Here is a 25542-nt window from a genome sequence, read left to right on the forward strand (position 1 = left end):
CAAAACAAAGTACACAGCTTAACAGAGAAATCAGTGGAAGAGATGGTCAATGGGAATTTGTGCTAAAACTGTCATCCCAGGGTAGTCATGTGCAGAACAAGGCTCTATCTTCTGAGGAATGACACCAAAGGTCTCATACTGTAGGGGAAAAGAGACTTCACTAAAATAGTCTTGCCAAATCACAACCAACCAACCAAATACAAACAACAAAGCAAACCTGGAGAGGGGATGAGGGAAATCATTATCCACAATTACTACAATGTACTTCCTAAAATGTTTTCAACAACAAAAACAAAAATATGAGATATGCAAAGAAACAGGAAAGTAGGACTTTTATACTAGGGAAGAAAGGAGGCAACAGAAATGGCTCCTGAAAGATTTCAGACTAGATGGGTAAATCTTTAAAAAAATAAATAAAATTTTAAAAAAGTATTTAACCCTATGGCTCACTGAGTGATCTGCAGTTTAATGAAGTTAGCAGGCTAATACCTGGCTATTAAGCATCCATGATCTTTACTAATGTACTTTTTCTTATTAAATACAAAATAAACCACTACAAACTATAGTCACAATCATCAGAACGAAGCCAATGAGAAAGTAGACTAGCTATAGAAAAAAAGTTTATTAAAAAAATAGACAACTTATGTAAACATCTTTTTCAGTCACAAGGCTTCATAATACAGCATAACAGGCTCTGGCCTTCAATTTCTGCAGTGGGAGCACCTTCAATGTTGGTTAATAGTAAGTAATCAGCATAACTTCTCTTTCAATGAGCTAGTAAGTCTCTATGAAAATAAATAACCAGATTCTGCTAAGTATACTAATACACACAAAATCACAAATGTACAACAGATTTCAGCAAAAAACAACTATTTGCTATAACATGAGATTGAATCCTTGTATCGCAATTATCTTTTTAATGCAGCTTCATTTCTAAATTCATCATAATGTAGAGTTGACTACAATGAAGCAACATGGGGAAGGAATGGAGTAGAGGGACAAGACAGATGAACACCCACAACTACCCCTCACTCACACACACATACGCAAACGCATGTGCACAGACACATGGGTACACACACACACACACACACACACACACGATGTTTTGGCAGAAGCGAAACTGAGGAAGTTTCTATACTTCTTTCATGTACTATTTTAGGCGTGTACTTTCTTTACTTTTAGCAGGAAATACATGCCCCCAAATGACTGAATAGGTATGAAGTAGCCAACCATAATTTTAAATGTGATACAATTTTGAGGAAACCAAATTTGGATTTCTAACTTCACCAATCTGTCAAAAGTGAAGCCAAATCATAGAATGGACCATAATACCACAAAACGAAGCTAGGTACCTGAGATTTTGCTGCCAGAATTTTAAACACAGATTGTTTTCCTTGGGGTAGAATGCACTTATGTTAATATAATCCTTTCATGCTCTGTTCACCATCTGCTGGGACATATCTATGTCACTATGATGTTTCAAGTGGCCAAATAATATCATTTTCTTTTTTCTGCTATATGTAGATATTTTGTCACAGCTGATTTAAATTGCTGACATTTCAGTTATTCAGTAAGCCTTAACCAAGGTAAAATTTTAAATGAAATGTCAAGTGACATTTACAATTTAGTTTTTCCTTGTATGCAAAATTTTAAGTATTAATTGCCATCCAAAATAACCACATTCTAGTGACAGAAGGGAAGCATAATGAATTTAACAAAAGAAACCCAGATAAATTTACAAGCTCCTGGATAGCCATTTCTGTAGTTTAATAATTTAGTAGTCGATTTGTATCATAGATGTATGATTTTATAAAACAACTCATAAAATCATTTAAAATCCTGATCTGCTACCCCAAATCCATTTAAAAGACCATATCTGAAAATAATCTATATTTGTCATTTCTGCCATGTCAGCTTATCTTCGCAGATGTCTAACATTTATCCACCATTTACTGAAATGTGAAGATAACGATAAAATACTTATATTCTAACAGTGTTGCTGTTTCTTGATTTGGCAGTGTTTCTCTCTAACGGTATTTGGGATTATTAGAATAATCACAAATATATAGAGAGAAAAATAAGATTAAATGACATGAATGTTTACAATATGTGACACATCTGTCACTTATTTTTTAAAAATCCTACTACAAAATGAAAAAGCTTTATATTCTGGATACCAAATAAATGGCTACTGATGAAACAAGAACTTTTTCTACAGGAAGCACCGACAGATTAGCCTTGCTCAGGTGGACATAATGTGGTCTTAGCCAAATGTCCACGACTGACTTTTTAAAAATCTGTTTTGGGGTTCTGATGGAAAACATTTTTAGAAGTTACATTCAGTAAAACGTTTCCAGGTTACATTCAGTATAATTTCCTCAAAAAGAGAAACAGGCATAATTTAGGTGATACCTGGACATATTTATGCCTTCCACGCTACTACTGAGCTCAGGCGGTTTCTCTGGGATGCTCTATGTATCCTAGTCAATTTTGTTTTTTTAAATAGATACCTTTACTGACTAATATCACATTATTCTTGGCTTTTTGTTGTACAAATAAAAAAAGAAATGAAAAGAAAAAAGAGAGAGAGAAGGAAGGAGCGGCAAAAGGGAAGAAAACGAAGGGAGGGACACACCTGGTACCTGGTTCCAATTTGGGTGTCACCAAGAAGAACGTGGCCAACAAATGAAGCACTGTAACTATGCTTACCGGAATTCTACCCAGCACAGCTTTATACCGCTGCTCCTGCCTTGTTTTACATTTGTGTGCATTTCAAGTTCCTAGGTAAGAATCCAGCAGGGGAAAAAAAAATACAGCCAGCTAACAGCAATCACATACATGGTTTTCTAGAAGGCTGACATCCATCAGTACGTTAGTAACATGGCCACAGCTTTCCAACACCCAGCAGCATGAGACAGTTTCAAGGTAGACACAGTGTTTAAGTTTGTTCATCTTAAAAAAAAAAAAAGGGAAGAAAACGCTCGATCAACATAAGGCACTTAAGACAGAAATTCTTTCTCCAGCTGTTGGATAGGCGGTGGGCTAGTCCTGCTCCTCACGGCGCGCAAAGGCACCGCGCTGTCCCTGCTCTGGCCCGCGGCGCCGGCGTCCAGCAGGGAAGGGAGGTGCGCGGCAGGCCTGTCCTTGGCGCCGGTGGGGCCGGGGCCACGCAGGGCGGGCCGGGACTCCGTGCGGCTCCCGAGGGCCGCGAGGTGAGGCCCGGGCACCGTGCTGCCAGCTCTTGGCTTTCTGGGCGGGGCCTTCCCTGGCAGGTGCGCCTGAGGCCCGGCGGAGGAGTGGGGAGCCCCCGGAGCCGGCTCAGGGGGCAGGTCCCAGTCTGCAGAGGCCGTGCTCGGAGTGGCACCAGCTGCTGGAGAGAGAAAAGACAGTGCAGTTAGCGGCTTCTGAGACAGCATCCAGATAAGCAAGGAAGAGGACTGATCAATTAGGTAATCCCTTTCAAGGGGACTTCAACAAAAAACCCTCAACACAAACGTTTTACAACTACTGGGATGCGAGGTTGGTTGGTTTGTTCAGGAAGAAGTGATGGAAGGTTGGAAAGAGTGTTTCTACCAAGGAAATGGGAACCATAACAACAGCCCGGTCACCTTCGTCGTGCTTGGACCAATGACAGGCATGACTGTTTAATAATGGGGCAAGTTTCAAGATAGATTAGACTAGAATAAAGGTTTTATAAAAAATGATGGTTGACATGATGAAACTTCACGTTCAGATTATGATCTGAAAAAATGGGTGGCAGCAGGAAAGCAGTTAGAGTTTACATGTTGCCCCTTCTTTCTTGTCCCAAAGAACAGACTCATCACCTCTCTAGCAAATCATTATTGCCTTATGAGTAAGATAAATTGCACAGTTTCTCATGGGATTCTTGTCCTAGGATTTCTCCTTGTGCAATCGTAAATCATAAATTATCAATAGTCTACTGCATTACAAAAGACTAATGAATTTATCTAAAGACAACGGACAATAGACTGAAAAAAATATCAGGTCTGGGTAGGGCGCTGAAAGCAGAGAGAAAGAAACAGAACGAAAACAGTTTGTTTTAATATACTTTACGACTAACCATATAGAATAACATTGTACAACCTAAAAAGCATTTTTCATATACGTGACCTCACTTAATACTCATGACATATATTTCTAATTATTTTTATATACAAAATAAATTAATAGTCAACCCCTGTACAGTGTGCCGTTTGACTCTTACCCCTGCTAAATTCAACCTGAATGTCAGCCAAGCAGTGATGCTAGGTGATGCAGATCACATATCACAGAGGAGGCTAGGTGGTGACTACTTTTATTTCCAGCTCTCCCACTAATCATTGGTTCATATGTGGGCAAATGGCCTGTCCTCTCTACTATGAAGGCCTTGGGGTGGTTATTCTCCACATTCTTGTTCTGTTCAGTGTGCTCTTATATACTTAAGTTGCTGAACTTGAATTATGCTTTTCCCAGAATTCAAATAATAGTTAAGGTCAAATCAAAGAGTAGGGTAAAATTCAAAGAGCTATACTAACTGGGCAAACAAATTTGTAAATGTAGTCACTTGGAAAAGAAACAAGCCGATGGCCATACAATTTTACATTCTAATCTCTACAGTGGCATTTGACCCAAACTAAGTACTTTGACCCAACTAAGGCAACGTACCTGGGGTCTGAAAAGCATTTCCATCAGACAGGGTTCGTCTGTGATGTGATGCTTGTTCTTTCGAAGAAGCATAATAAGGCACATTCCCATATATCTGCTCTAAGAAAGGAGGAGATGGGCTTTTCCATCTACTATGATCAGTCTCAAGTCTTGGCATAGAAGCTGGCTCACCACTACATCCTCTGATGGCGGCACAAAAATCTGGAGTGGGTGTCTCGGGGTCAGGAGTGATGTGTGTGCTACCTTCAGACAAATCTTCCCCGTCGGTCTGTAGCAAGCACTTTGTGGAAAGAGAGGACATGGACAGAAGGCTCATGGTGCTTGACAGAGGGAGTGGGGGTAGGCTGCTGGCCCTCTCGCCTGTAGATGGTGGCCTTGTACAGGGAATGGCACTGCCTCGGGCCTTGGGAGCCCATTGGAAGATTCCCTCACGTCTCTTCTTTTCTTCTTTGGGCAAGAGTTCTTCAGCAGCCTGTGCTTTATTAAGCTCTCTGATATCCAGTCCCAGAGCTACTGATGCCAACAACATGGAGCAGCCATAGAGAGCAGACTCTGTCTTCTTTCTCTGGGGGGATCTGCTCAGATTACTTGTAGGGGTCACCTGAGGAGTGCTAGCAGCAGGGCTCAAAGAGGGTCCCTCCTCGCAGCTTCCAGGTTCCACTGGATTCTCTCTCTGGCCATCTTTCCAAAGAGGTAGATCAACATAGGCTTGAGCAGGTGATTTTATTTGCTTTGGTTTTCTGTATTCTGATCCGTCAGGGGAAAGTTTTGACTCTTCAGAAGCACCTAAATTCAGATATAAACACATGTTAAATACAGTTTACAGTAAAAATCATTTACCTATAAAATAAAGTTAAAATCTCATAAATATCCTAAGTCAAAGCACATGGAGTCCTTTTCAGTTCAGCAAACCATTCATCCAGAAGGACCCTAAGGAAAGGGAGCCTAGGGCACAGAACTCAAGGTTCTCTACAGAGGAACTGGCAAGCACACCATCTGCTGTTCCCTATCCTTCAGAAAATGGTTCTTCGTTAGCAAGGGAAATAAAGTTATTACAGGAAAAAGTCATCAAGATACATTAATGCACACACATACATGTAGGCACTGTAACGTGTCAGATAAAATGTGCCCTTTGCCTCTTCTAAATGTGTCAGGCCCCATTATCTAGAACTCGCCTGTGTACACAAGAATCATCAGGCTCCATATCAGTGGTCCTCAAAGTGTGCTGCCTGGGCCAGAGCGCCTGCATCACCTGGAAACCTGGAGAAATGTGAATTCTTGACCCACTCCAGACTTTGGAATCAGAAATTCTAGGGCTGAAGCCCAGTTGTCTGTGCTTTAATATGCTTTTACTCAAGTTTGGGAGCCACTATTATAGAGGATGATTCTCCGAAGAGGTCCCACAGGGTAACAAAGTGGATCAGCTGAAGAACAAGCTGACATTATCACATAGGTGCTTACCAGTGAATGAATGAAAACAATAAACTCCTTAATCCGTGCTCAAAGCAATCCATGATAGAGCATCTAGTGATTTTTCCAGTATTATGCCCTAGGATGCCTGCAACATTCTCTGGAATCCAGACAAGCCAAGATACCAGCTTCTCCCCCAATAAGCTGGTGGTGCTCTTCTCATCACTGCCTTCCTTGCCTTTGGGGTGCTCTATCTGGCCTCTTTCTACCCTCTAATACTGGCCCCAAGCTCCCTTTTCTTTCAGAATGCCCTCTCTCAAAGTACCAACTGATGCCAAGGCAGTCTAACGTGGCCCATCCCCCCATACAATCTCAGCTTCCTCTGAACCCCCCTGTTCCATCTTTCACTTTTGTACTTTTACATCACAATCCAGATGTGCATGCCCACAGATGGTAGGCTTCTGCCCACCTGTTTGTCTTTTTAAATTTGGAGGGATCTCCCCTGAATAGTACCTTCATCAAGTAGGCGGGAAACACATTTGAATTAAATGAATATTCATTAAATAGATGCACTGTACATGTAATAGGTAGCAAATTATTAATCCGTAGTTTAAAAACCAAGAATGGGGGATGCTATCAACAAGTGAAATCACTGATTTAAAAGTATATTGAACATTTCCTAATGTATGTTCATGTGTGCCTTTACTTATCAGTAAAACATACTCTTTCCCCCAAAGTGGTCATGAACTTAGGCTAATCCATCATAATCTTCCCTTCTTATGACTGATGATGAGCATCTGCAGCCCCTGGAACCAAGGTAAATATCTGCATAAGATAAAAATTTTGGTGCACTTGGGTGGCTCAGTCAGTTAAGCATCTGCTTTCGGCTCAGGTCATGATCTCAGGGTTCTGGGATTGAGCCCCATGACAAGCTCCCTGCTCAGCGAGGAGTTTGCTTCTCCTACTGCTCCACCTCCCCGCTCATGTTCTCCATTCCATTCTCAAATAAATAAATAAAATCTTAAAAAAATATATCATTTTTAGGATTCACTTAGGCATTTGACAGATGGTAAGTGTTTGCTCTGTTCCAGGCATTGGGAGTGGTAAACAAAACCAATGAAATCCTTGACATTCCAGTTTGGGAATGAAACAGGACACAAATATTACAGGCATCAGGTAGACAAATAAAAATTTCAGGTAAGAGCTATAAACAAGTAAGAATGGGTCATGAGACACAGGGATGGGGTGGGATGCTGCTTCAGCGAAGGTGGTCAGGAAAAGTTTTCAGGAAACACTCGAGCTGAGACACAAATGCTTAGAAGGACAGGCCAACACAGACAGGTGGTGGGAGGGGACCTGCAGGTAGGATGGATGAGTGTAAATCTTCTGCTCATTAACCCGTTACGTAAACTTCAAGAGTAAGTAACCTAATGGAGATTGAGCTGAGTCAGCCAAATATATCCTTGTATTTCCTCCAACTGTCCTTCGAAGGATGTATTAATGGGTCAGAACATTCTAAAAATAAATAAATAAAAGAATTAATGGGGGGGGAGGAAGACTTCTCTGATTAATCTGTTTAGTCAAAAATAATAAAAAATATACTATAGGAAGAACAGTTTTATTACTATTGTTCTTCCTTAGTCTTCAAACCATATTTGACAATAAATTATAACATGTAATAAGAGGAGAACCTGTTTCATAGGCAAGAGTCAGCATGCAATCATGAATGTGACAACAGGAAGCATTTAGTACCTGTCTTGCATTTACCCAAATGTACTTGTGCATATATTTATACTGAAACCACACCCTCATGACAATGCAAAAAGAGGAAAACTGAATTCGTAAAGTTAAGCATGGCACTGATGAGGAATTCAAGAAATTTACTCAATGTTCTGCTAAAATATCTTTAATTAGGCCCCAGTGTCAAAGGGCCGTCTTAAATTATCAGGTATAAAGACCAATTTTCTCTTCTTTGGCGTTAACAATCCTTAAAGTTTTTCAACATGTCTCTTCAACATTTTAATATCTGAATATTATATTGCCATGATAAATATTAAAAACAATTACAATTCATCTAAATTAGAGATTCCAATGTAATTCTAAGCAGTGGTTTCCCACAGAGAACCTGCTTGACAATATTTCATTCTGTTAAGAGGTGGCAATGTAGCCAAGAGACCATCCCTAAATCTCAGAATGTCCTTTTCTTTCATATTTGCTATCTCCTATTCTACATTAATTTGATTCTACAGAATTAATTATGACACTAATTTTTCTGATAGAGAATAAGAGTTACAAATTCCCAATAAACAATGTGGAGCCTAATTACTTTTCATCATAAAGATCTACAGAACAGCAAAGAAGTTCTGAGCTTAAGTAGAGGTATAAGCAATGCTACTTCTTGTTAACCTTCTCTATGCTACTTGAATGACCACATGAAACTATTAAAGCAAAGCTTCTAGTACACTCAGATGCTAAGTCTAACTCAAACAAATTCTATTTCCTGAAGCACATTTACCTGGCTGGTCCACAAATAATGATGCCAACGGCATGGTTTTCTGATTCTTTATTATGAGAGTTGACCAAGGACTGTTGCCGTCTGAGAGAGGTCTCATTCTAGAAGAGAAATATGTTTATTTTGATAGAACCATGTGATGTACAAATTAGGTTTTGACAGGTATATATCAACATTTGTTAAGTAGGAAAGAAACTACATTTGTATTGTTCTGAAGGGCTAACAAAGTATAAATAAAACCTTGAAATGAGACAAGAAATATCTCAAAGATTAACTGCTTAACTGCATAGTAACTAATTTTGTAGGATAAAATCATCCTAGAAATTAGATAAATATTCAGATATCTCTGTGCTATTCCAATCACTTTTTAAAAGTTAAGACTCTCCAATGTGGAATTATAAAAGGCACTGCTACCTGTCATAGTATACTCTGAAATGCTCCCAGATCTCACACATTTACCTTTCTTTGCTATCGCTTCTTTCTTTCATTTGAATTGAATTAGGTCCCCAGGTACAACCTTTTTTCTTGAAATTCTTTTTCACATCTTCAAATTCTTCTTGTCGACAGACAGTGTTCCTTCCCCAAGTTTTATTGCTTTCATCTGAAGTTACTAGGCAGAGAGCATCACTCATTAACCAATTGCAAAAAAACCTGAAGTTAAGTGAATCAAATCAGTTGTACAACTATCTCACTCAAGATATGTCAACAATGAAGAAATGTGAAAGTGAAGATTTCTTTCTCCCTACTGATGGCAAACTTCTTTCTCTCATTAAATTAGCAAAAATGTGGAATGAGTTAAAAGATAAACTGAACTTAAGGAACAAAGTCTATTTTTAAGCCACAATTTATCATTTACTTATTTTTAAGATTTTATTTATTTAATTTAAGAAGTGACAGAGAGCAGGAGCAGGGAAGGGAAGAGGGAGAACGAGAAGCAGACTCCTTACTGAGCAGGGAGTCAGACACGGGGCTCAATCCTAGGACCCCAGATGACTTGAGCTGAAGGCAGATGCTTAATTGACAGCTCTCCAGGCACCCCTTAAGTCCCAATTCAATCTGATTTTTCATTAGTCATCACAATTTTGCTCAGCTATCACATTAGTTTGGCTACAGTTGCTTTTTAAAACTTCAAACCAGTTTGCAGTTGTCTCCCCTTGGTTTTTCTAATGGCCTCACAGGAAGGTTTGTATACACATTTAATATCCACATCTTGCTGACACACTTACATGATCCTTCTAGCCTAGAAGTGGGCTTGGGCTTGCATGTAATGGATTTGGACACCACTGGGGAAAATAGCTACAGTTACTATAGATTTAGAAAACCAATCCTGTGAGTAGATATTCTAAAGCACAATGTAAAACATTATGACATATCTATAGAGGGGAATACTCCATGGCCATAAGAGATGAGGTTCAGATAAAAATAGAGTAAAATGTCTTATTACATATATTGTATGACTCCATTTTACAAAAAAGTGTTTATGCATGCATATGTATCTGAATATAGCCTTTAGCCAGTCCAACCAGACCATGGGAAGCTTCATAGCCCATTCAACAGGCCTATGTATAGTAACCATATGTTAGGCCAGAAAACATGTCCTGGTAAATACAAGAAGACTGAAATTCTATCGAGTATCTTCTCTGACCACATAGCATGAAGCTAGAAATCAGTAACAGAAGAAAAACTGGAAAACTCATGAACACATAAAAATCAAACAACACTTTTCTGAACAACCAATGGATCAAAGAATAAATTACAGAGGGGGAAAAAAAGGTTTGAGACAAACAAAAATGAAACAAAATACACCAGGACTTATGGGATATAGCTAAAGTAGTTCTAAGAGGAAAGTTCATAGCAGTAAACACCTACAGTAAGCAAGAAAGATCATAAATAAGCAACCTAACTCTACACTTTAAGTAACTAAAGAAAAAATAATGAGCCAAAAGTTAGCAGAATAAAGGAAATAAAGACAACTACAGCTAAAACAAATAAAATAGAGAAAAAAGTGGAAAAGATTAACCCACACTAAGAGTTTGGTTCTTTGAAAAGACCAACAAAATTGACAAATCTTTAGCTAAACCAACCAACAGAAAAAGAGAAAGAACCCAAATGAACAAAATTATAAATGAAAAAGAAGACATTACCACTGATACCACAGAAATTCAAAGGATCCTAAGAAGCTACCAGGAGCAACTATGTGCCAACATAGTGGACACCCTAAAAAATGAAAAAATTCATAGAAATACATAACTTGCCAAGACTGAATCAGCAAGAATTCAAAAATCTGAATGGACCAATTATTAGTAAGGAGATTGAATTAGTAAACAAAAATCTCCCAAAGAAGAAAAGCCCAGGATCAGATGGCTTCACTTCTGGATTTTACCAAACATTTAAAGGAATGAAATACTAGCAAACAAAATTCAGGAGCACATTAAAAGGATCATTCACCATGGTCAGGTGGGATTTATTCCTAGGATGCAAGGATGGTTTAACATATGCAAATCAATCAATGTGATACACATTAATAGAATGAAAGAAAAGAATATGGTCATCTCATTAGACACAGAAAAAGCATTTGACAAAATTCAGTATCCATTCATGCTAAAAACTCTTAAAAAATAGGCATAGAAGGAATATATCTCAACATAACAAAGACCATGTATGATGAGCCCATAGCTAAAATCATCTATATGGTGAAAGGTTGACAGTTTTTCTTCTAAGATTAGGAACAAGGGTGCCCACTCTCACCATTCCTATTCCACAAAGTAGTGGGGTCCTAGATAGAGCAATAAGGCAAGAAAAAGAAATAAAAGGTATAAAAACTGGAAAGGAAGAAGAAAATTCTATTTGCAAATGACATTATATATAGAAAATCCTAAAGATTAAAAAAAACAGTAGAGTTTCTATACACTAAGAAACATTTTCTGAAAAGGAAATATAGAAATCAATCCTATTTACAGTAGCATAAAAATAATAAAATACTTAAGAATAAATTTAACAAAGGAAATGAAAGATCTCTATTCTGAAAACTGTAAGATAGGGGCACTTGGGTGGCTCAGTCAGTTAAGCATCTGCTTTTGGCTCAGGTCATGATCCTGGGGTCCTGGGATTGAGCCCTGCATTGGGCTGCTCAGATCTGTGCAGCAAGAAATCTGCTTCTCCCTCTGCCCCCACCCTGCTTGTGCTCTCTCTCACTCAAATAAACAAAATCTTTTAAATATTTTTTATAAGATATTAATGAAAGAAATCAGAGAAGACACAAATACAGGAAATGTATCCTATGTTCATGGATTGGAAGAAATAATATTGTTAAAATGTCAATACTACCAATAGCCACCTATAGGTTCAATGCACTCCTATTAAGATTCCAGTGGCCTTTTATACAGGAGTAAAATTTATATAGAATCACAAAAGACCATGAATAGCCAAAGAAATCTTGAGAAAGAAGAACAAAGCAAGAGGTATCACACTCCTCTATTAAGCAATATTATAAAGTTATAGTCATGAAAACAGTATGGTACTGGCATAAAAACAGACAAATAGACCAACAGAACAGAACAGAGAGCCTAGAAGTAAACCCAACCATATATGGTAGACTAATATTTGACAAAGTCACCAAGAATACTAAGTGGAGAAAAGACTCTTCAAAATGCACAGGTAAAAGAATGAAATTGAATCCATATATTACACCATTCATAAAAATTAACTCAAAATAGATTAAAGATTAATAGATTTTCTTAGTATTTTTTTAGCTTACTTTATTATAAGAATACAGTATATAATACATATAGCATGCAAAATATGTGTTGATTGACGGTTTATGTCATCAGTAAAACTTCTAGTCAACAATAGGCTATTAGCAGTTAAGTCTGAGGAGTTAAAAGTAATATGTGGATTTTCAACCACACGGGGTGATGTGAGTGGGAGGGTAATGTTCAGCAGCCCTAACCTCCATGTTGTTTCTGGGTCAACTGAATATACAAATATCAAATAATTATGTCGTATGCCTGAAACTAGTATAATGTTATACATCAATTATATCTCAATGAAAAAAAAAAAGGAAATTAGACAAAGAAACATGAGAACAAATTCTGTTTTCTGAATAGTTGTGACACCTACTGATGTCACGTGTTAGTGAGAGTGAGCTACAATACACCTCTCGTCGGATGGACTCCAAGTCAATTAAGGACAGAAATCCCCACAGGAGCCCCAGTGCCAGGGGAGAAAGCTTACGCTGTATAGCTCGGAGCCGAGGAATCACTGTGGGGCTACTCGGTGGACTGGAGCCATTGCTGTTCAAACTCCTCCGTTTGTCCAAGTTGGGAGAGGCCTGGACAGTGATTTTATGCTGGAAATCTGTTGGATATGCAAAGAAATGAGAATTGAGATTTCACGGTTATAGGCACTATTCACAGGCCCTTGGCCAGCATAAGGCAATAAGAGCAAAGTTTGCCAAAGGGTAAGAAGGATGTATTTCTGGGTCTGTTTCTTCTTATCTTCCGGAGTTCAGGTCAATAAATAATGACCCAGAACCTATGGTACGTTAGGTGCAGTCAGACACATCATCACAAACCATAGAGGCCTTATTGAGTACTCTTAGAACCTAACCATCTTCTAGGGAAGAGGAGTTACCTTCGTGTAGTCTAACATTGTTAAAAACAAATTTGAAAGAGGAAACACCCTGGATTTTAACGAGTCTTGGTTCTGTCACAAACTGTGGACCTCCAACTGGTAAGCAGCCCTTCTGAGCTCGTCTCCTCAAGGTTGGACAGAAACAATCAGTACTGCATAGCACTGCCGTGGTCATTAAAACAGAAAATGCGGGTCCTCAGGGGTTCAGGACATGCTACTCCTCCCCTTTAACCTATCACATTTCTTTACAACCGTCCACTCTTCATCAAACCTAGTATAAAAATACTCCCATCTGTTTCTTTAGGTCTTCATTTCCTGATGAAGGCTCCCTGTCATGTCAAACTTATGTTATATAATTTTTTATGCTTTTTACCCCCCAGTAAAACTGTCCTTGACAGTTTGATTTTCAGACCCAGCCTGGTAAATACCCCTAAAAGGGTCAAGGAAAACTCCCCCAACCCTGGCCCAGTTAAAAGGACTCTGTAGTCCCAAGACCTAACCACCATGTGGGCAACTGTCAGGAAAGCGTATGCCAACAACTATGGGAATATATGGAAGGAAGCATTAATATTACCAGAGGGGAGAGGACTGAGCGTCTGCAAAAAGTTTGTCAACTGTTGGAAAGTTATCAAAACCTCAGGCAGAGGTAAAATAAACTACTGGATGTTCTTTCAGCGCACTGCTGAGCTTAACCTTTGATTTTCTAGTGGCTGTTTTTACAACTTGGTAGGGGCAGAGGTTAATTTATAGATTCTGTCTGGTGATGATGTAAACAATTTCTATCTGGTATGAAAGATGATCCCAAAGGTTATAGTTTATGGCCACACAGAGCACTAACCAGGTCTGTATTTAACTTAGCAATCTAACCCTAACATTCCCTTATTAAATTGCCCATAAATACTCAGCTCCTCAAATCCTCATGGAAACCAATTTTAACTGGTTCTCCTAATTATTAGTGAGTTGGTTAAGAATCTTTGACATAGGGGCAGCCCGGGTGGCTCAGCAGTTTAGCGCCGCCTTCAGCCCAGGGTGTGATCCTGGAGACCCAGGATCGAGTCCCACAACAGGCTTGCTGCATGGAGCCTGCTTCTCCCTCTGCCTGTGTCTCTGTGTCTCTGCCTCTCTGTCTCTCATGAATAAATAAAATTTTAAAAAAAAGAATCTTTGACATATGTTCATATTGTATTTGCAAGGGAGCCATAATTTTCCTTTTTAGGAAAATTATATATATATACTTTTGAAAATTATGCTTTATACTTTTAAAGAACCACCTGGTATTTGAAATGAGGAGGAGCTGGAATTTGGCAGGCGAGACATCTCTTCAACCATTCATGCTAGATATCTGAAAATTTTTAATATTGTCTTCTTTTTCCTGACCCTCCATATCCAAGCAAACCCAAAGTCTCTTGTAAATTCTGTGTCACAGATTCATCTGAGAGCTATAGTTGAGAAATTTAGATTCTAGTTTCTGGAATTAGCAAGCTCCACATCTTAATCCCAGCTTAGCATTTATCAACCACATGAATTTTCAGGAGGCATCTCAGTATCTCCATGTATAAAAATGGAAAATAAGTCATGATTCCTACTTTGTAGGACAGCTATGAACAATTAAATACAAAGAAATATAGAGGGGCGCCTGGGTGGCTCAGTCAGTTAAGCGTCTGCCTTTGGCTCAGGTTATGATCCTGGAGTCTCGGGACTGAGCGCTGCATCGGGTTCCCTGCTCCAAGGGGAGCCTGCTTCTCCCTCTGCCTCTGCCTGCCACTCTCCCTGCTTGTGCTCTGTCAAATAAACAAATACAATCTAAAATAATTATAATAATTTAAAAAAGAAGTATAGAGAATACTTAGCTTGGGGCTCAGGACATAACGTAGGCTCGATGCAAGTTAGTGATTCTTTTAGTTCACTGCCACCACCATTCTATGCTGGAGCTGCCACAGTTCCTCTTTTGATCTTCCTGATTTCCACTGGGACCCCTCTGGTCTAGTTCACAACAGCCAGGTGCACATTTTAAAAATGTATGCCATACCATGTCATTCCGCCACTGATAACTCTTCAAAGGCTTTGCACTGCTTCTTAAGTTAACAGGGATAAAAATCATAGTACACTCTGGAAGCCTCTGTAAGTCCAAGCCTGGGGTCTTCATGCCTCCAGCTTCATCTTGCCCTGTTCTCCTGTCACTTGCTATGGTCTGAATGAGGGGTCAACAAACTTTTTCTGTAAAGTGCCACATAGGAAATATTTTAGGCACCATGGCCCATACGGCCTCTGTCACAACTACTCATCTCTGCTGATTTAGTGAGAAATCAATCATACATGACACATATATGCGTTCTAATACAAGTTTATTTGTGGAAATGGCATTTTACATTTCATATGATGTTCATGTGCCATGAAACATTCTTATTCTTCTCAAGTATTTAAAAGTACATGAACCATTTTTAGCTGTGGGCTGCACAGAACAGGTGAAGGCTGGACTTTGCCCATGGTGTGCAGTTTGCTGACCCCTGGACAAACCACAGAGGTCTTTTTCAATTCCTGGAGGAACCAAGCCTTCTTTGCATGTGCTCCCTGACTGTTCTCTTCCTTCCCCCTCTGTATTCGCTCAATTCTCAATTTCAGGTCTCAATTTAAATGTAACTACTTTAGGATGATTTCTATGATCTCCTTAGAGCAGGTGACATCTTTCTGCTAATCACTGTTATATGACCCTTCCCTCACAATAGTTAATAATTTTAGCAAGTAAATAAGTAATTATTAGCTTAAGGTTCACATCTCTGCCCCCAGTACAATGTCAGCTCCATCTGAGCAGAGGCTGTACAGTCTCCATCACAGCAGGACCCCACTGCAGGCTGGCACAGTGCCTCACCCATAAAAGGCACTTAGGACATCTTTGCTGAATCAATATTTTCTCTGTTTAAGATTATAAGTAACATAAGGGCAGAGATCATGTTTATTTTTTTGTAATCTCGACTACTTGATCATGGTAAATCTGCAAGTATTTGTTGAATGAGAGAATGGCATAAGGTTTTGCAGCAGAATCAAATTGGAGCTTACGGTCCACAGCTGAGAAATATATAGCAGGGTGTATGGTGGTTTGGAAGACAAAGCAAGTGAAAATGAAGTACCCAATGGGAGGCTTCTTCCATCTATCAAGTAAGAAAAATTAAAGATCTAACCAGGCAGACTGGAAGTGAAGACTGGTGCAAGAAAACAGTTTAGCAGGACAGGGTGACTGATTGGACTGGGGGATAGGGTGAAAAGTAAAAGAAAGGAATATTCTTACCCATAGATACAAAAGAGTTTATTTTAGATTGAAGTTCAACTAGACCCGTGATATGTCACAACACTTTGGAAGCAAATTCTCTGGAAGACTCTACCCCAGGGCAGGAGGCAGGCGAGCTCTGGCTGCCCTCAGAACTAGAACACAGAACCAACCCACAGCATGTGAATGATAAACCAAGTGGAATAAATGATGGCTAGGTAACCAGCATAGAACATTTGTAAGGCCAAGGAGGAGTAACAAAGATCCAAAACTGGATTTCAACAATACCTAAGGTGCAGAGCGCTTCTGATCTTCTAAAAGAGTCTGACTTCTCTCAAAAAAGTGGCACTCCTTATGTTTTAAACATAAAGAAAAATATCATTTATTATAAATATCCTTGTCTCACCACTATAAAGTGGTGAAAGGTTGACTCTGTCTCAGTTACATGTTTAGGAAACTAGTTGAAGTTATTTTTCTTCATACTTGAGAGAATAATTTTCTCATGACAGATTTTCATGAGGTCCACAGGCTTTTGGATAAAACCTGTGCTAGTATTTTTATTGGCAATGTTTCAGGATAGTGTCAGTGGGAATAATCTTTTTTTTGGGGGGGGGAATAATCATTTTGACTCTGAAAGTAGTAGTAGTTTCCATTTACAGACACCCACTCTCACATTCGCATACCTGAGGCAGATGATTGTGGCAGGCTTTTGGCATTTTGGAAGTGGTTGAGATTGGAATGCTATTGCTTTAGAAACATTCCAACTTCTGAAGGCTTCAAAACCTCTTTGCTTTGTTTTATATGTTCTAAAATCACAACTTTGGTTTTAGATAAACATAATGCAGAGCGAATGATAAAAGTGGTCACAATAGAAAAATATCAACCATGATCACTTTTTTCTTTCCACATATTCCAAGAATTCATAAAATATAATTAAAAAACTCTTGTCTTAGATTACATTGTCTCATTTTGTAAGGATCTATCCTTATTTGGTTAGGCCCTCAAAAAGGACTGCCAGTGGGAAGAACTACATTTGAGTTTTCTAGCTGTCAGTCATCATAGCTATAAATAGCCTAAAATTAAAAGTTATCCTCGTGATTCTGAAAGGACAAAATTATGAGATAATTATTCACATGTAACAACAAGGTTTTGAAAGAGGTACAGGCACAGATATTAAAATTCAGCTTGTAGGAGTCTCAAATCTGTTTCTGAGAAAATTTTTAAACTAGCTACACAGAGGGAAAATTCTTGCAAAGGGGGTTTAAGTAACTTGATATACTGAAAGGAAAGTATCACTGCCATTCAATCTACTGCCTATCAGATGTTTCTTCCTTAATAGTACACCATTAAATAGTACTAACATTGGGTAACCCAAAGAATTTTCTAACAGATAGTAATCTCCTTGAACTTAAGGCAAAGATAATTGCTTTCTCTTCTATACTATGCAAAATTCCTGAAGAAAAAAATAGTATTTTATAGTTATCATTCTTCTCTTTGGATCTTTGGATCTGTATCCTGCTTCATTCTTCTCTTTGGATCTTTGGATATGTATCCTGGGGCACTGTGCAAGTAAAATGTGTGTGTGTGTGTGTGTGTGTGTGTGTGTGTAGGGAGGTGGGAGGAAGAGTTGGAGGATTCTGAAGAGAAAGTTTCCACACTGTAGCATCACCTTGTGGCCAGAAGAGGTAAAGGCCATGCTAAATTACGGAATTGAATTTCATTCCTTCAAAATGGATTAGGATTACAGCAGATTTGGCAGGTATGGTTTTTTTTTTTTTGGGGGGGGGGGGTTGTATGTTTTAACTGGAATCATTTATTAAGTGCCACAAGGTAAATAAATGTATAACTAAAATTATCATAAAGAGAAATCCAAATGATACAATCCAGGAAAGATACAAATCTAGCAAAAATAGTTAAATACATTCAGTTTCCCTTAAATGAATACAAGATATTGGCCAAATATGATTTGAGAAGAAAAACAGGAGTGAAAGGGGATCTCAGTAATAATGAGTAATAATATTTTTTTCTTTAATCATTCTACCACTGAAGATTAAATAATCACTGGAATGATTTACTTTTTTCTACCAAGTTTATTCTTCATCGGTTTCTCACTGGCCACCCCCCTCCAAAGTTTCCCAAGGAATCAGGAATATAAGTCAGGATAACATAGTCACAATACAGATAGAAGGCTGATGTAGTTAAGAACTGGAAAAACCGCCTATGAGTGCTTCTCTGAATTGTTCTATCATCTATACTTAAAAGTAGAAGCCTCATCATAAATAAAATAGTCTATCTTAAATCATGTCTTACATACAAGACAGTACAGTCTGTGGTCACCCAAGTTACACTTTGGCTAAAAAGCAAACATCAGAAGAGAACCTGAAAAAGTATCTATTTTCCCCCAGAGGGGTCAAAGGTAAAATGAATAAGGACTCATAGCCTATCCTCACTTCAGCAAACTAAATAATCCATAATGTATACAGTGTACTTGTGATTGTCACATATCAGTGATTTTCTGATCAACTGAGGATTTCTGTAATAACCTAATGTTAAAATGTCACATTATGTTGCAAGCCTTCCAATACTCTGTAGTAAGTAATTTTCCAAGGCAATTTATACACACTTTATATAAAACAAAACTGTTGACAGTTATTTAAAATCAGTTTCCATGCCATTAACAAACATCTTAGGACACCAGCATCCTTAAAGAGACTCTATTATATGATACATATATAGAGAGGAGAAGAGATAGGGAGAACAGAAATAGAGATATTTAATGCACATTCCATAAAAGTGCCACCAGCTCTTGTTCTGCCACCATTCTTCCCCAGTATTAGAAACCACAAAATATGGGGGCAGGGAGGGTATATGGTTTCTCCTTAAATCAAACGTAACATGTAATGTTAAAGAATTTAATTTCACGAATTGATATTTGTTCTTTTCTTTCTTTTTTTTTTAATAAAGATTTTATTTATTTATTTGGCCAGGGAGAGAACACAAGTAGGGAGAGCAGAAGGCAGAGGCAGAGAGAGAGAGAAAGAAGCAGACTCCCTGCCAAGCAGGAAATCCAAAAGGAGGCTCCATTCCAGGACCTGGGGATCATGATCTGAGCAGAAGGCAGATAGATGCTTAACCCACTGGGCCACCCAGGCACCCCTGTTTAGTATCTTCTAACACATTACATGTTTAAAACTGTCACAATGTTTTAAAATCCAGGAGGTATGAAAATGAACCAGTAAATCTAGGGAAGCTTTTAAAAATACTTGTGTCTCAGATGAAAACTAACAGGCATAGAATCAAAGTACTTGATACATTTTGTTGAAGGTGCTAACAGCATCTTCAATGTCCCGAATGAAGTCAGTTACCAGATGACATTAGAGATCTTTGTGGAAGCAACTTAATGACAAAATAGAAGTAATTCTGTTGTTCAGGATTTTTTCAACACGCCAGGCAATGCTGGTTCAGTGCCATGAACTAAAAGGAATTCTGCTTGGATTTCAAAAGGAGTCCATCTACTAATCCATTTACATGGAAGCATGCGGAGAGCTAAGGACTGGCCCCGCACAAGGCGCTGATGCTGTTTTGCATGTGAATGAGGACGTGAGTTAGGTCTTGATGTCATGGCCATGAACTGAAGCTAGCCAGTGAAGATCCTTAGCTACCCTTCTAAAATCTCATTCCCCCATCTCTTCCCAGGGCTGAAGGAGCAAAGCTGATTACACAGATGACTTTCAAAATTCTTACGAAACATGAGGACAGAAATCGTACCTGAAGGTAAACTGATCCGATGGCCATCTTTGAGCTTTAACCGACTTCTCCTGAACTTTCCCTTCCTCTTCTTGACATTGGGCTTCTCCTGGTTTAACTGGAATATCAAAATGTTCAGCTCCCGCTCGAGCACGTCAATCTCCCGCTCGGCGAGCTGCTGCTCCCGCCGCCTGAGCAGCGCCTCCTGGGACTTCTGCTGGAGGGCAGCCCGTGTCAGCTCCTCCTCGCGGGACCGCAGCTCCTGGGCAGAGAGCACACGGGGGGCGTGAGCAGGAAGCAGCGTGCCCCAGGGCTTCAGCTCACCCCTGGCCACTCTGCCCCTCCTGGGGCGGCTCTCCGGGCAGTCAGGACAGCCGCGGCTAAGATCTTCCTAGCACAGCACTGGCTTACACCACAACCAAAGCCTTGCATGGGCTCCGTCAAGCACTCTTGGTTCTATGGTCCTCAAAAGGCATCGCAATTATTTTACACCCTGTTTTAACATTTCTTGCTCATCTTCCAGCCTGTGTGATCACCCGACACATGAAATGAACATTAACACAGAGCAACTAAGTACAGGTGTGAATGACCCTTTTCCAAATAGAGCCAAAAGTTAAAGCTTGATTCATTAAAGGATAATTATTCTACTTATAAAAGACTGCAGTTCAGGTTTCTTTGGAAGAACTTTAGGTTATTTAAGAATTGGCTTAGGGACACCTGGCTGGCTCAGCGGTTAAGTGTCTGCCCTCAGCCCAGGGTGTGATCCTGGGTCTCGGGATTGAGTCCCACATTGGGCTCCCTGCATGGAGCCTACTTCTCCCTCTGCCTGTGTCTCTGCCTCTCTATCTCTCTGTGTCTCTCACAAATAAATAAATAAACTGTTTCTTAAGAAAAGGATCCGCTTAGAGATGGAAACATGATGGTGGAGAGATTACAGGGAAAACAAAGCTAATGTGTTAGAAGTAAGCTGACAGCCCAGATCAGAAATGGAAATGAGCATCTCTAAAACAAGTCAATGGAAAATGAACTTTTCAGGACCTCATAAATGAATGCAAAGTATCACTTTAGACACAGATCTAATGAATTAGTTATAAAAGTCCCTCTGTCACAATACTTACTGATTAAAGTCTAACTTTCTTTTGGTTTTGATTTCAGAATTACTTAACTTCATAGAAAATCTCTAAGTCAAAGAACATTGTTTATATGTATTATATAGTATATTCTCACACTGAAGTAAGCTTAGAAAGAAGAAAATGTTAATAACAATGAAGAGAAAATACACTTACCGTACTGTACTTATTGAAAAAAGCCACATATAAGCAGACAGTTCAAACCCATGTTGTTCAAGGGTCAACTGTACTTTTGTTCCTATTAGGAAACAGGTATTCAATAGTAAAACCAAGAGCTCTACAAAGTTTTTAAATCACATCTCCATTCTTATTTCATTTCTATCAAATGATCTGTCCTTTACCAGAGACATAAATATTCCTTTTAGTGCTGAACTACTTTTTCTTTTCTTGATTACTCTGCTACGAAACCGAGTACTCACACAGAAATCAAAGCATTTGCAAGCTTTATTTACACTGTTCCAGCAAATTTAATCTTAGGCCATCTTCATACCAATATCTTTGTTAGAAACAGTGGATGCCTTCTCAGATGGAGTTTTAGGCTGTGAGCCCTGGGAGCTCTAAGCAGTGGGCAAACACGTCATACTTTATATAACCAAACCACTTTACACAGCCCACCTCAAGAATACTGATGCATGAAAAAAAAAAAAACAGTATAAAATAAAGCTCATGGAAGAAACAGAGCTGAATTATGGGGCTAAACTATCAACTCTACCAATCCCTTGGACTTTTTATAGATGGGCTCAAAGAATACGTGGAGGATATTTGTCAGTACAATTATCATAGAGGAAAACAAAGAAGATCCTCCTTCTACAAATAAGTAATATCAAGAGGAGTCTAGAAAGCTCCAAAAAAACAAAATGAAAAATTATTCAGATAAAACTAATTCTGAATTTATTATAAATTTACCAAAGTGGGCTGAAATTCACCTTTGAAATTTCCTTAAATTTATTTTTTTTCTAAAAAATCTTCATAAAATTGCAAAAGCAAAGATTTGCTTCAGATCAGTTGATATTCAAGACATTTCTGGTGATAGGTACCAGCTGATTCTTATTAATAGATCAGTATTTTTTCATTAAACTGCTTCTGGCATAAATTACTATATATTATGTGAAAAGGAAAAAAAAAGAAAATGGTACATATTAGAAAAAAACTCTGGACTCCATTATTTAACTGATGGCCTTCTCCAACCAGTTTGTCCAAACTAGAGATCCTGCTGTCCTGTATTTGGGAACAGAGGATACTTAACTCTTTCCTGTCTGCCCTTTTTGTTAAGATATTACTTTTCAATGGTGTTGTTATCAATTCAATTAGCTATTGTGAAATGACATGGCATGAGGAATAGATAAGGGCAGCAAATTCAACTAGTTTTTTTTTGTGTGTTACTACTAAAAATAATTGAAGAAAAAACCACGTTTAATTCCAGGCCTGAGACTAAAATGTGAATCCTCTGACAATGACTTTATAAATTAAAAAAAAAAAAATCACTTGCCCAAGACTTTATAAGAGAGAGAGAAAGAGAGAGGGAAAAAAAAGCAGCCAAATATTCTTCCTTCTAAGTGAATTTTAAAACATTCAAAAGTAAAAGAAAAAAAAAAAGAGCCTGGGGTATTAGAACCCCATTGAATACTCTTGAGATTATGAAGCACACCCAAAAATTCTGCTGGTTGCTGAGATGTCTAAGCAGTAATTTTTGTTTAATTGCTTGGCATGGGCCATTCTAGTAATGGCAAATCCAGATTCCTGGTAGTAGATGTTAATCATTAATGGTGACATGCCTACTCATAGTGGTTCAAAAACAGGTGCATGCACCCAAAGCACAAAGACAGACACAGAAAGATAAGCAGCCAGGAATTTAGGGAGGAACTGTTATCTGTGGCGGCTACAGTTTACTGAGTAATGCAGAGCACAGCCAAGTTACTGACCATTAATTCCAAGTCTGACGCCTCCTACCTTAAGCAATCAGTGAACAAGAAAGGGAGATAGTGCACGTACACTGTGCTTTTGACTCTGTCAAAAAAGATGCACTGAGAAACCTTTGAGGGGGGAAAAAAGCATTATATATTCTCTTTAATTTTAAGGCAAAGGCTCACAAGATACCACGAATGCTGTATTTTCAAGGGGCACTGTATAAAAATAACATAAAAAATAAAAAGCAAAGACCACTACAGAATAGCTAGAAAATATGAATCCAAATATCCAATAAACTACTATAAACCTCCAAATGGAGAAAGAGAAAAGATGCATTCCTGAAGCACGTTTTTTGACTTTTACACCATGTATATAGTAAGAGTTAACTTACTGGATATGCTTCTCTTCTGTAGTGTCATAAATAATTATCAATAATTAAAATAAATAAATAATAGTTATTAATAATATCACCTCTAGGTTGTAAATCCTATGAATTATTTTTCCTCAAAGTCCACTCTCATTCCCCAAAATCTTTTTCTTTTGCTATTAAACATCTAATCTTAGAATTCCTCAGAAAAATATGGAAAAGTATTTTAAAAAGTCAATATTTTCTCTATCATATTAAGTCAACACAATGTATTAAAGTTTTCAAGAAACTTATTAATAATATCACTATTAATATCACTGAAAGTCATTCTTCAACTCAATGCAAGATTTAAAAAGTAATCTGGTCAATCATTTTCAAGCATTTTATTGCTTGGAGGAGTCTGATTTACTGAATGCCTGGACCAGGGAATGGTAGTGGCCGCTGGAGCCTGCTCTGGTTCCAGTCAAAGCCACCACTTTCTTTGGCACTTGCTCAGTAACGGGCACTGCTCCGAGCACTCTGCATATACCGCTCAGTAAGCCTCCCACCACCCCAGGGAGACAGCAACCTTATTGGGACATTTGATGGTGAGAAAGCAGGCAGAGAGGGAACAGCCCTGGGTCAGCAAATTGTAGACCTCCAATTCTAGCCAGAGGTCAGGCTCCAGTCTTAACCACTCTGCTCGACTGCTGTAGGTTTCAGCACTCCGCTAAAAATGTGTTTAAAAAAACACGTTTAAAAAAGAGAGGCAGGGAGTCTATCATTGTTTTTAGAATCCATTTAGATATCCCTTAGTCTGCTTGAATCCCTCAAGGGAAGGAAGCTGAGTACAGTCTACCATACCATTGTCTGCACTAAACATCTGAAAGTTGTTGATTCAGAGACTACATTTTAATCCTTGGAGCTTTCACCCAAGAAGTTCTACTTCCCAACTCTGAAACAACATGTAGCAGATTTCCTCCCTTCAAGTTCTTCCAGTATGCCAGGGTAGCCCCGAAATTACCATCCCCTTGTGTACCCCTTCTGTTCTTTGCTCAGCTTGGATTCTAGGTTCCTAGGTTCCTTCTCCTGCCTTCCAAGCCATACTTCTTGGGAGGCTCTTTAAAACTTGATTGTTATCAAACCCACCATCGCAGGTTGCATTCATCTGGTTTATATTTTTAAACTTAGAAAATACCGAAAGTTCGAAGAAGGGACTGAATTATCTATGTCTACCACTTGGAAAAAAAAAAAAAAAAACTTTAGGAAAAAACATGTCAGCAGTTTACATATTTCTCTCTAGTCTTTAATTATTTAAAGTTATGAAATATTTAAAATATACTACAATAAGAGAGAATAGCAAATACCCATGCACTCATCATCAATATTTACTAGATGCAAAAAAAAAAAAAAAAAAAAAAATATTTACTAGATGCTAAGTTTTTACCTTATCCATCTCAGATCTGCTGAAATCCTGTGTGCGGCCAACTCCAATTCTCACCCTTCCCTCCGCAGATCTGCTGTGCCTCATGAGCTTTCTACCCTTCCCTCATGCATGCCTTCACTCTTTGTACATTGGAATGGCACTGCTTTATGTGTTTTATAAATTTACATAAATGGTATCTAATGTAACTCTTCTTCTGCAACTCGTGTTTTCCACTCAACCTTATGTTTGAGATTTATCCATGTTGAAATCTATAGCTAGAATTCATTCATTTTAACTAGTCTGCCGATTTCCACTGAATCAATATACAGCGGTTGAGGGGTCTATTCCCTGGTAAAGGACACTGAGGCCGTTCCCAGGTTTTCATTTCTACGAACCATGCTGAAGTGACCAACTGAAATTTCCCCATACACATAAGTGGGAGTCTTTCAAGGGCATATAAGCAGAAGTGAAAGAGCTGAGTTGTACACCTCTTTGATG

General features: G+C 38.6%; 1 protein-coding gene across 2 annotated transcripts in view; it reads right to left on the minus strand.

Annotated features, from left to right (window-relative positions):
• Positions 1 to 607: 607 nt before the first annotated feature.
• The window catches only part of MAP3K21 (mitogen-activated protein kinase kinase kinase 21), a 52468-nt gene continuing 27533 nt past the window's right edge, over positions 608 to 25542 (minus strand). Inside the window, exons 5-10 of one of the 2 annotated variants that reach the window (XM_025448480.2) lie at positions 20256 to 20496; positions 12824 to 12946; positions 9050 to 9200; positions 8594 to 8691; positions 4669 to 5454; positions 608 to 3370 (exon numbers count right to left, since the gene is read on the minus strand). In XM_025448480.2, the coding sequence (XP_025304265.1) occupies positions 3003 to 3370; positions 4669 to 5454; positions 8594 to 8691; positions 9050 to 9200; positions 12824 to 12946; positions 20256 to 20496 (1767 nt within the window). In that variant the 3' untranslated portion in view covers positions 608 to 3002. Of the gene's footprint in view, positions 3374 to 4668; positions 5455 to 8593; positions 8692 to 9049; positions 9201 to 12823; positions 12947 to 20255; positions 20497 to 25542 lie in introns of both variants that reach the window. The other variant, XM_025448479.3, reaches the window with a different exon arrangement.

Source organism: Canis lupus, chromosome 4, assembly GCF_003254725.2.
Source record: "Canis lupus dingo isolate Sandy chromosome 4, ASM325472v2, whole genome shotgun sequence".
Lineage (NCBI taxonomy): Eukaryota > Metazoa > Chordata > Mammalia > Carnivora > Canidae > Canis > Canis lupus.